This window comes from Mustela nivalis (assembly GCF_964662115.1).
Source record: "Mustela nivalis genome assembly, chromosome: 8".
Lineage (NCBI taxonomy): Eukaryota > Metazoa > Chordata > Mammalia > Carnivora > Mustelidae > Mustela > Mustela nivalis.
Genome location: NC_139027.1, coordinates 123,736,660 through 123,749,059, shown reverse-complemented (window position 1 = coordinate 123,749,059; position 12,400 = coordinate 123,736,660). Strand labels below are relative to the sequence as shown.

The window sequence follows — 12,400 nt, the reverse complement described above, 5'->3', positions numbered from 1 at the left end:
TGTGATTAGGTGTGTGTCCTTCTGTCTTTTCAGTCTCCAGGTAAATCTTTCTGCAGCTCAGGGAAATGTTTCATTTGTTTATTTGTTCTGGCTCCTCCATCTGGTCCTTTCTCTCCTTCCAGAATTCCCTGCTATTTATTTACGTGTTGGTTCTCCAAGTCTCATGAGTTCCGTCTCTTTGTATTTCTGCTCTGAGTTTTAAAGTAGCTGTCCTTGATCTTCCAGGCCGCTGATTGGATCTCGGTAATTAACCGTCTTTTTTTAAAAAATACCATCACTTGAGCTTTTTCGGTGTGGAAAATTATGTTTTTAAAATCCTAAAAGATATCATTTGCCTTGTGATCAGACTTTTTTATTGCTCTTATTATTTTTTCCAATTTTTGTCTGTCTCCCTTAGTGGTTCTGTTAGTCTAAAACTCACCACCTCAGACAGTGCTCTGCTTGCTTTTCCTGCCTCCGACTCCTGGGTTGCGTTAACTGGCTATCTTCCTTCCCTTCTGGTGTTCCAACTACAGGACCTCAAGCAGGGGACGGCACAGCGGCCTCTAGGTCACGTGTGTGTGAGCTGGTGCCAGTGGGATGACAGTAATCCCTGGCCAAGCCTTCTGCCATCAGTAGCCTGAGATAGGGCAGATTTGAGTTTTCTCCCTTGGTGGGGGTCACAGAAACCAAGAGATATCCCCTAGCAAGCTTCACAGTGACCAATATTGTCCTCCCTTGCAGAATACCATGAGGCTCCGTGGACCAGACTCTCTCCTGATTGTTGCCCTGGAGCCCTCTCCTGACCCAGGAGGAAAATCCAGCACTGACTCTCTCTCGCTGGGCTGAGCAGGTCTTGCCCACACCCACCAGGCACCACTTGCCCGTCAGCCCTGTAGTCAGTGGGGCTCTGGAGGGTTCATCTGGAGGAAGGGGCATCATCTGTTCAGAAGCCCCCAGTAAGTTGAGCCAAAAGAGAGAGAAAGAGATTGGGAGACACAGACGGACTGACAGACCCCACCAGACTAGACGATCTCTAACCTCCCTCCAGTGCCAGCGTTTTACAGTTGTACTCGTTTATGGTCTCCAGCTTTAGCTCAGTCCTCAGTACCCTTGGGCCACACTTTTATGTCTTCCCAGCATGCTCTGCTTCCCCAAAGGGAAATATTGGAGACTTTTATTTCTCTCCTCAAACCCTCTGTTTACCCCGCCCTCCCCCTTCTTGTTCACTGTCAGCTTATGACTTTGAATTTCTCCTCACAAAGGAAAGAGACTCTCCAGTATTAAGTTGCTCAGTTCCTTTGCTCACCTATAAACCTATCTCCTTCCACTGCCTGCCTGCTGGCCCGTCTTTCCATCCTGCTGGGTTCTGTCTTCACCCATGATTTCTGTGACGGTGTGTGCTCCCGATTTTCCCCTTTCTCTGGCCACTCCCTCCTGTCTTGTTCTGCTCTTGGTCTCACCCAGCTCTGACTCTTCTCCCATATCGTTGGCTGCCAGGGGGCCTTCTCCGTGCATAAAGCTGATCCTGTAACTTCCACTTAAAACCTCTCCATGACAGGAGCAGACAAAATGAACCCGTGATCATAGAAGTCAGAATAGAGGTTACCACTGGGCAGGGGAAATCAGAATCAACTGTAAAAGGGCTTGGGGGAGCCTTCCAGGGTGCTGGAAATATTCTGTCTTGTTTTGGATGATCGTTGTGTAGATCTCTACCTCGCAAGAATCCACTGAGCTGTACATTAAGACTAGTGCATTTTACTCTATGAATCTTATACCTCAACTTGAAAAAGAGAAAACTGGGATGCCTGGGTGGGTCAGTCAGTTAAAAGTCATGATCATGAGTTAAAGGTCATGATCCCAGGGTCCTTGTCTAGAGTCCCACACGGGGCTCCCTGCTCAGTGGGGAGTCTGCTTCTCCCTCTGCTGCTCCCTGCACTCTTGTGTGCACATGCACTCTCTCTCTCTCATAAATAAAATCTTTAAAAAAAAAAAAGACAAAACTTTCAGTGGCTCTCCACTCCTACCACAGGTTACGAACCAAACTCTGTTAGGGTAGCCTACAGATTGCTATTGTTCCTCCCTCAAGTCTGGCTTAAGCATCTTCTTCCTGTGACCCCTCCTCTGGCTTTTGCAGACTTCTGACGCATGCGTCCCCCGCACTCACCCAGGACCGTGAGCACCGGCTGGTCCCAGTTCTTAGCAGCCTGTGTCCTAACCGTCAAGCTGCTAACCCTCCCTGGACTGGCCCCCACCCCCACCCCGAGAAGAGCAGTCAGCCACCTCTCTCAGTTCTGCTGCTCCCCAGGCGCCTCGTGCACTGCCTGGCCCAGAGGCCCCCACGAAGTGTCTGTGGTTGAATGAAAGCAAGTTCGCCTTGTCTTTGCTCTGAGCTTGACCTTCACTGAAAAGCCTTCTTCCTCCGGCCTGCAGGATGCTTCCGCAGTGAGAAGGAGGCTGCTGCGCGATGGCCGTTTTCGACACTCCCGAGGAGGCCTTCGGGGCCTTGCGCCCCGTCTGTGTTCAGCTCACCAAGACGCAGACGGTGGAGACGGTGGAGCGCCTGCGCGCGCAACTGCAGGCGGTGAGCGACTCGGCCCTTCAGGAGCTCCAGCAGTACGTCCTCTTCCCGCTGCGGTTCGCGCTGAAGACGCCGGGTCCCAAGAGAGAGCGCTTGATCCAGAGCGTGGTGGAATGCCTCACGTTCGTCCTCTCTTCCACCTGCGTGAGGGAACGAGAGCTCCTCCAGGAGCTCTTCTCCGAGCTCTCCGCGTGCCTGTATTCGCCCAGCGCCCGGCAGCCCGCGGCTGTGTCCGAGGAGCTGAAGCTGGCCGTGATCCAGGGCCTCAGCACGCTGATGCACTCGGCTTACGGGGACACCATCCTGGCTTTTTACGAGCCCTCCATCCTGCCTCGGTTAGGATTTGCCGTATCTTTACTGTTGGACCTCGCAGAACAGGAGAAATCCAAGCAAATTAAAGTGGCTGCCTTAAAATGTCTGCAGGTTCTCCTCTTCCAGTGCGACTGTCAGGACCACCCGAGGTCCCTGGATGAGCTTGAACAGAAACAGCTGGGGGATTTGTTTGCTTCTTTTTTACCTGGAATCTCAATGGCACTGACCCGGGTGATCACGGGAGACTTTAAGCAAGGGCACAGCATTGTCGTGTCTTCCCTAAAGATCTTTTGCGAGACAGTGAGTTTCATTATGGCTGACAAACATCTCGAAAGGACCTCCGACACCCAACCAAAGCCTGCCTCCGTGGAGCCCAGAGTCGCAGAGCTGATGGTTCACAGGGAAGCCAAGTGGGTAAAAAACACCAGCGACAAACTGATCGTCCTTATTAAAAAGATAACTGAGTGTGTTTCCATCCATCCACACTGGAAGGTGAGGCTAGCCCTGACAGAACTCATCGAGGCCCTTCTCTTGAAGTGCAGTCAGTCCCTGGTCGGCTCGGCCGGACACCTTCTGAAGGCTTTGGTGGGTCTAGTAAATGATGAGAGTCCCGAGGTCCAAACCCAGTGCAGTAAAGTTCTGAGACATTTCGCAGATCGGAAAGTAGTGGTCGGCAACAGAGCCTTTGCGGACATCTTGTCAGAAAACCTCCATTCCCTCGCCACATCACTGCCCCGCCTCATGAACTCCCAGGATGATCAGGGCAAATTGTCTACTCTCTCCCTGTTACTCGGTTATCTGAAACTCCTGGGCCCCGAAGTGAACTTCGTCCTCCGCTCTGCGGCCCATCTTCAGCGCCTTTCCAAAGCGCTCATCCAAGTGCTGGAATTGGACGTGGCCGACATCAAGGTCGTCGAAGAGCGGCGCCGGCCTTCTGGTGGTCTGAGCTCGTCTCCGGAGAGCGCGGCTCTGCTGCAGAGGAGGTACTTCCGCTTCTTCACTGACGAGAGGCTTTTCCTGCTTTTGCAGCAGCTGTGTCAGCTCCTCGGGTTTTATGGGGACCTCTATCTGCTCGTCGATCACTTTATGGAGCTCTACCACGAGTCCGTGGTTTACCGGAAGCAAGCTGCCATGATCCTGAATGAGCTGGTTGTGGGGGCTGCTGGGCTGGAGGTGGAGAATCTTCATGAAAACCACATTAAAACAAGCCCGGAGGAACTGAAAGAGATCGTGACCACTATACTTGAAGAATACACGAGCCAAGAAAACTGGTATTTGGTCACCTGCATCGAATCTGAGGAAGGGGGAGAGGAGCTAACAATGAAGCAGTCAGGCCTCCAGGCCATCACATCTGCTGCACACACCTGCCAAGTCACATCTTTCCCAGCCTTCTCAAAGCCAGGTCCCACTATCTGCTCCATGAACAGCAACATCTGGCAAATATGCATCCAGTTGGAAGGGATCGGCCGCTTTGCGTATGCACTGGGAAAAGACTTCCGTCTGCTCTTGATGTCAGCCCTCTATCCAGTCCTGGAGAAGGCTGGGGACCAAACCCTGCTCATTAGTCAGGCAGCTACCGGCGCCATGCTGGACATTTGCCACGCCTGTGGCTACGACTCTCCGCAGCACCTAATCAGTCAAAATTCGGACTATTTGGTGAATGGGATCTCTTTAAATCTGCGTCATCTGTCTCTGCACCCCCATACCCCAAAGGTCTTGGAAGTCATGTTGTGGAACTCGGATGCTAGCCTGCTTCCTTTAGTGGCAGATGTGGTTCAGGATGTCTTGGCCACTCTGGACCAATTTTATGATAAGAGAGCTACTTCCTTTGTGGGTGTCCTCCATGCCTTGCTGGCAGCATTAGGTACAGTCAGAGCCCTTTTTAATGCTAATCTAGGGGAAGGCCTGGTATCCTTGTTTGCCTAATCTTCTTTTTTGTTTGTGTGTGGTGATGCTATGGAGGACATTATTTGAATAGTTGTTGGTCCAGCCCTACAGGTTATGCCAGAGTTCTACTGCCCTTTTTTTTTTTTTTTTTTAAATGTGTGTGTATAACACACACTTAACCAGGGTCACACAGGTAATAAGGAGTAAAGTCAGGAATTGTGACAGTCTTGTTCTTTTCTGTATCCCAAACTGCTTCTGACAATACGTGGGGTTGGAAGTATCTGTGCTAATAGAGAACGGGAATAACAGGAATTACTCAGTCCGCAGATGAGCTAGAGCGTTACAGCCCACTAGAACTTTCTGTGATGATGGAAATATTCTGTATATGTTCTGTCCATTGCAGTAGCCACTAGGTACACATGGCTAGTGTAGCTGAGGCACTGAATTCTTTATTTTAACTTAAATAGCCACATGTAGCTAGTGACTACCATACTAGACAGAGGTCTAGAAACATTTTTTTTCTTAAAGATTTATTTATTTATTTGACAGACAGAGATCACAAGTAGGCAGAGAAGCAGGCACGGGGGCGGGAGTGCAGCAAGCTCCCTGAGCAGAGAGCGGATGTGGGGCTCCTTCCCAGGACCCTGAGACTGTGACTCGAGCTGAAGGCAGAGGCTTAACCCACTGAGCCGCCCAGGCGCCCGTAGAAACGTTTTTAACCTTTTAATTGTATGAGGTGGTTTGAGTTTCTCTCCTTCCTTTTGATCCTGTTGGGTGTCTGTTGGAGGTGTTAAAAACCATTAAAATGGCAAAGTTTGGGACAATAAGAAAAAGAATCTCTCAATGAGATAGTCGGTCTTTGAATGAAAAAAATAACGAGCTATCCAAAGACCGTATCTCTAGAATTTATTCTAGTACCAGGAGCCTCAAAGGTACATGGAAATGTTCCTGACCTCATTTTGTCAGCCAAGAAAGCCAAGATCATGTAAGAAAGTTTGTCGCAGCAAGGACGGGCGGCTGGGACAGAGACCGTCATCTACCCTATACCTCACACTATTTCCAGTGTTTGTTCATTCATTCGTAAACACTCGCCGTGCCGTCTAAATGTTCTTTTATTCATTCCTTTGCTAAAGCGCGGCTGCCATGTGCCAGACATTGTGCTTCGGCATCAGGATATAGCAGTGAGCAAGGCAAATACAGTCATGCAGTTTTCTTGCTCCTGCAAAAGAGATGGCAAGTAAATTATTAAACACGTTCATTTCAGAGTCTAATAAGCACTGTGAAGAAAACAGACAACCTGACGCCAAAGGAACACGGCTAGGATACTTTCAGTCGCGTGGTCAGGGAGGGCTTCCCTGAGGAAGCAACAGTGGAGCTGAGACCTGAAGGCTGAGAAGGGCCCCCCGATACATGTGGAGCTGTCCTATCCTTTTTATGTTTTTTAAGAACCTTCAGGTCAAAGAAGCAGGTGCAAAGATATGGAGGAAAGAAAGGACTTCAGAGCCTGGGAGAGAGGCCACTGTGGAGAGAGTGATACGAGATAAAGCTGGCAGGTGAGGCGAGGCAAGGATAAGCCCTGTGTGGCCTTTTAGACCAAGGAAAGGAGTTTGGATTTTATTTTGCAACGACTTGGAAGTCTCTGGACTGGCCTACTCACTGAGACGTCAGCAGTGACTGAGAAGGATTGGGTATTGCCCTCGCGGCAGCGCTGCTGAGACTGGCTAACAGCTTCCATGGTCTGAAGCTAGCGCAGACTTCCACTTTTAGTGCTTTGGAGAACTAGACTACGCGTCCGTTTGAAATTTAAAACTATATTAAGAGGGGCACCTGGGTGGCTCAGTGGGTTAAAGCCTCTTCCTTCGGCTCGGATCATGATCCCAGGGTCCTGGGATCGAGCCCTACATTGGGCTCTCTGCTCAGCAGGGAGCCTGCTTCCCCTCCTCTCTCTCTGCCTGCCTCTCTGCCTCCTTGTGATCTCTGTCAAACAAATAAATAAAATCTTTAAAAAAAAAAAAAAAAGCTATATTGAGAAAAGGCCTATTAAGTATATGCTCTCAGGAGGTAACTCAGTTGGGGCCTTGAAAATTGAATTGTCTTGGGTTGCTGATGTCTTTGGTCACCTCGAAAGAAGAAACCCTGTGTAGCACTTTATTTTTATTATTATTTTTTAATTGAAGCGAAAGGGGAAGGATCTCCACTGTAGAGAGAAAAGGAAGATGGTTAACATTGACTTGAGGACATCCTAGGGAAAGAAGCAAGATGGAAGATGGCTTTCCTGAAAGCGTTGAAATCACCCCAAATATACTTGCATTTGGAATGGTGAGCAGTGCTGAAGGAGAGTTGGTCAGTTGCACGTGAATCACTCTGTTGCTGTTTCTGTTTGCCTTCAAGTTGTCTAACTGATAGCCACTCTCTTCTTTTTTTATTTTATTTTGAGAGAGAGAGAGAAGAGGGGAGGGGCTAAGGGAGAGGGAGAGAGAATCTCAAGCAGAGATTCTGACGACCCTGAGATTTTTTTTTAAATATATTTTATTTATTTGACAGAGAGAGGATACAGCAGGGGGAGTAGCAGGCAGAGGAAGAGGGAAAAGCAGACTCTCCACTAAGCAGGGAGCCCAATGCAGGGCTTGATCCCAGGGCCCTGGGATCATGACCTGAGCCACCCAGGCGCCCCAACCCTGAGATCTTGACTTAACTGCTGGCTACTCTTTTAAAATGGGAATGGAAGTGTGGTCTCAGAGACCGTCTAGAAAGTCTTCAGAGGACCCAGCACATGTTTCAGGAAATGGAGTCACCCTAATTAGCAGTGTTCACTGGCTAGAAAACATTGAGTGCCACAGTGAGGGCAGGAACGATCAGCGTGGTTACCGCCGAGCACCTCCGGCCAGTTGCTGAGGACCCATAGCAATGAGAACAGGGTAGCTTTGAAAGCAAGGAAGAGTCTGTGCCACGCACCTTGGCACTGAGAGCCTGTGCCACAGCCACATGTGGACGGCTGCCACCTGGTTTTCGTGGCTGCCTAGGATACTGTTGTGCAGCTGTGCACAGTTTGCTTAAATGGTCCTTTCTGGGTGGAGATTTCCACAAAAAAAAAAAAAAGAAAGAAAATGCTGCAGTGATTGTCTTTAGAGGTCATTTTGAACATGTCAGAGTATATCAATAGAGTAACTTCCTAGGAAGGAGTACTGGCTTAGAGGACAGTACATTTAATCTGGTTTTGTTTTGTTTTGGTTTGTTTTGGTTTTTTGTTTTGTTTTGTTTTTGTAATCTCTGTACCCAATGGGGCTCAAACTCACAACCCTGAGATCAAGAGTCATGTGCTCCAGACTGAGCCAGCCAGGAACCCCACATTTCAGTTTTGGATGGAGACTTTCAGGGTGCTCTCCAAAGAACTTGCACCCATTTAAACTCCTGTCAGCAGTGGAGCAGAGAGCTGATTTTTCCACACCCTCCTCTCGACTGTATTCCTGAGTCTTTTGCTAATCCTTGCTTATCCAATAGGACAAAAATAGCACCTTATTATAGTTTAATTTGCACTAAGAGTGAGGCTGAGCTGCTTTTCCTATGTTTAAAAGCCATTCATAAGCAAAGACTTCAGTGTCTGGTACTAGCCTCAATGTAGAAATCTTTGCAGCGTATCTACTTTGATCATGGTAAATGCTAAGTCCTGATTTTAACAGGTCAGGAATGCAATCCCTTGGAGTCTGCTAGGGCCCGACCTACGTGCGGGGGTGGTGCATTGAGGAAATGGCCTAAGTGGTCCCCTCCATGTAGAACCTCTAGGCTCTGGAGTCAAAAGACTCTCACCCAGCATTCGTTCTCTGTGGTTCCCCTTTGCCTGGTCCTGGCATCTCCCGTCTGCTGTTGCTCTGTGCACGCGCTCCTTGACAGAAATGAGATTAGCGGGGGCTAAAGGTTATCGGAGGCATTTTTCCTGCTGTCTGTAAAAGGGTGAACATTCACACTGGGGTTTTCTGGGGTTTTGTGGTTTTTGTTGTTGTTTCTTTTAAGTGTTTAGAGCCTTTTTTGAAATGAAGCCCTAGGGGAAACCCAGTACATAAAAAGAGTTGAAATCAGAGCTGCTGGGTTAGAGGGGGGTCAGACGCCCTGGGCCCACCCCCTTTAGCATGCTGTCCCTCGGGGCCCTCCCTGTTGTGGCCCCGAGACTCTCCTGCAGAACCCTTAGGGCTCCTCAAGGCACAGTTTGAAAACCACTGACTGGTTCAGTGATGTTTAAACCTTATTCTGTGGTGACACATCAGAAGTATTGGAGCAGCCTGAAGAAGGAAAAGCTTTGGAGAGAACATGTATCAGAAATACAGATGAGGGGCTGTGTCTATTCCAAGACTATAGAGCCGGTCTTCTGCTAATGAGGAGTGCACCCTGTACTCAGAATTCTGTCACTTGTATGTATTCTCTTGCATATTTTCTCATTCAGCATATATATTTGGGCACACCCACTCCATGCTGGGCATGTTGGATTCCAGTGGCAATCAGTGGAGTGTAGAGTCTAGAGGGAGATGCAGACACTAAACAGTATACTCAAGATAAAGGTAATTATACATCATGATGAGTTAATATGAAAGGAGAGAAGATAGTACTCTATAAGAGAGCCTTTAGGGACCTATATTGGATTGGGAAGCCAAGGGATGGCTTTTCTAGGCAAGTTCTATGTATATTGAGACATGAAAGGTGAATTGGAATTAGCCAAATGTGATGTCGTAGGGAAAGTAGTCCAGACAGCAAGAAGAGTATATGCAAAACATTCTGGGGTCGGAAAACACCTGCCCCATTAGAGGAATGGGAAGATGCTCGGTTCACGGGCAACTGGGAGGAGCTGGAAGAGGAGGTTGGAGAGATGGACGGAGGGACTGGATCGTGTGGGGACATGCAGGCCATGGCAAAGAGCTTATTCTGCTGCTAGAGTGCTAATGCCTATTGTCAATGACTGTGGTGATCATTATAACACTTTATTTTCAGCCCAGTGGTTCCCAGACACAGGTGATCTCGGGCAACCCCAAGAGCAGAGTGCAGGGGAGGAGGGAAGTCATTTGAGCCAAAAACCAGCAGCTCCTGAGAATACCGCCACAGCAGAAGACATTGAACAATTTTTGCTGAACTACCTCAAAGAAAAGGATGTGGCAGATGGCAATGTCTCAGATTTTGATAATGAAGAAGGTAACTGTTTATTTTGGCTTAGCCAGTTTTTTTCTTTTTGAAGCAGATTATTATAAGAATGAGATCGCATTACAAAACGTTTGGAAATCAGAAAAGTCGCTCCTAACCCCACCATGCTCAGCAGAATCACCCTCTTTTTTTTTTTTTATTTGAAAAGTATATTTCATTTATTTGAATGTATAAATAAAAGTCTGGGCTATTGTCATCTTTCAAGAATCATGCCCTAGGTGGTGCCCAATTTGGGGATGCATGATTTTCAGCTGCAGGCCTACCTCTGTCTCTCACTTAAACCAAGCTACCTTTTCCCTCGACTGTATGCTGAGTCCTTTTACTTCTGATTTCCTGACTCCCCTGTGGGCCCCTAGCAAATCACTGTTAACTTGTGTCAGATCAGTCCTGAGCTGATCTGATACATACTCCTCCCTGAAACCAAGGTAATCCTTCTAAAATGCAAGTCAAGGATAAACTAATGATCAGGACTGATTTTGCTACCATCCTGCTTTATTCAGTTCAATGACTTCCTTTCTTTTTAAAAACAAGGTCCCTCCTCTGGTGACCTAAAGATCCTTCAGAGAGACACTGAGGATTCCTTTGCCTTCTTTCCTATTTCATCTCTCGTCACTTCTTCTTCTTTTTTTTTTTTTTTAATTTTTAATTTTTTCAGCATAACAGTATTCATTATTTTTGCACCACACCCAGTGCTCCATGCAATCCGTGCCCTCTCTAATACCCACCACCTGGTACCCCGACCTCTCACCCCCCACCCCTTCAAAACCCTCAGATTGTTTCTCAGAGTCCATAGTCTCTCATGGTTCACCTCCCCTTCCAATTTCCCTCAACTCCCTTCTCCTCTCCATCTCCCCATGTCCTCCATGCTATTTGTTATGCTCCACAAATAAGTGAAACCATATGATAATTGACTCTCTCTGCTTGACTGATTTCACTCAGCATAATCTCTTCCAGTCCCTCCCATCCATGTTGCTCCAAAAGTTGGGTATTCGTCCTTTCTGATGGTGGCAAAATACTCCATAGTGTATATGGACCACATCTTCCTTATCCATTCGTCCGTTGAAGGGCATCTTGGTTCTTTCCACAGTTTGGCGATGGTGGCCATTGCTGCTATAAACATTGGGGTACAGATGGCCCTTCTTTTCACTACATCTGTATCTTTGGGGTAAATACCCAGTAAGCACCCTCATTTTTTGTGCCATCTTATCCCATTCTTTTTTGTTGCAGATCTATTGCTCTGTGGTTCCAGCTACAGTTTAAATACATTATACCCTTTTTGCACTTAGCTATATAATCAGCAACTCTCCCACGTTGCTATAGAGTTTTCATAATTAATGTTTTAATAGCTGCTACTAAGTACCCATTCCCCTGTGGGAAGTTCGAGTTGCTTCTAGCTTTTCACTCTAATAAACAGTGCGGCAGTGGATGATTCTGTGCACGTGACATTTTCCCTTTTTTTTTTTTTTTTTTTTTTTTGCATATTTCTTTATAAATCCCAGAAGTGGGATTTCTGGGTCAAGGATATGAACATTATTTTATGCTTGCCAAATTGCCTTCCAGAAAGGTTGTGTCAATTTATACCTTCCCTCAGCAGCGCGGGATTAACACCGGTGGTACCACAGCCTTGCCAACGTTGGCCATTCTGACTTTCACTTCTTGCTGAATTAATAGATGGAAAATGGTTCTCGATATTTGACTTTGTGTTTCTTTCGATTACAGGCAAGGTCAAACGTTTTCCTATATGTTCCTTTCCCGACGATTTTTCTCTTGTGCCCGTTGTCTGTTCATATGCTTTGTCCATTTATTTATTGGCGGGAGGAGATTTTAGTGTTTTTCTTTCCTATTTATATGATAAAGGAGAAGGGAGTTCAGGCTAGTCGAAGCTCGGGCCTGTTGTTTTATTCACAAGCCCAATCTGGAGCTTCAGGTCACGGAAGGATTAATAAATTGTTAGAATCTCCTCTGCAAATATAAAATGCCAAGTCATAATGAGCTCGGTGGTCTCAGAACTATCCTAAATCGCACTGAGTCCCAAATTAGTTTGTTAGGGTGGAATGGAGCAGGATTCTTTTTCTTTTTTGGTGGTCTCCACTCCGAGACTCTGGTGAACTGAAACCAGTACTTCCAGGATAATAGGAAATAGTCTGTTCAATGCATCTAACTACTGCCAGTTCCTTTAGTGTGTCAGGGAATTACCACAGGGCCCGGGGAATGATTTATGCGGAGTGGAGTTCTTGCCCTCCCCAAGGACAGTTTTCTGATCAGACGTCTATTGCGAGGCCTTTTCTTCTCGGTTTTATTTCTTAAGCCAACCCAGTCTTTCTTTTCCTGACCTGCACCCCACACCAAAACCCAGAAACTCAGAGGGAGGGGAGGCATCATGATCCCTCGTAATCCGGATTTGCCATTCTTGTTTGAAATTCTAGTATTGTCTGTGAATCCATTCTTTCACGA

The 12,400-nt window shown here is 47.3% G+C and overlaps 1 protein-coding gene across 2 annotated transcripts in view; it reads left to right on the top strand.

The window, feature by feature from the left end:
- Positions 1–12,400, top strand: part of TTI1 (TELO2 interacting protein 1) — a 47,923-nt gene that overhangs the window by 14,884 nt on the left and 20,639 nt on the right. For both annotated transcript variants that reach the window (XM_082746313.1, XM_082746314.1), the window contains exons 2-3: positions 2,413–4,736; positions 9,740–9,937. In XM_082746313.1, the coding sequence (XP_082602439.1) occupies positions 2,447–4,736; positions 9,740–9,937 (2,488 nt within the window). In that variant the 5' untranslated portion in view covers positions 2,413–2,446. The remainder of the gene's footprint in view (positions 1–2,412; positions 4,737–9,739; positions 9,938–12,400) is intronic.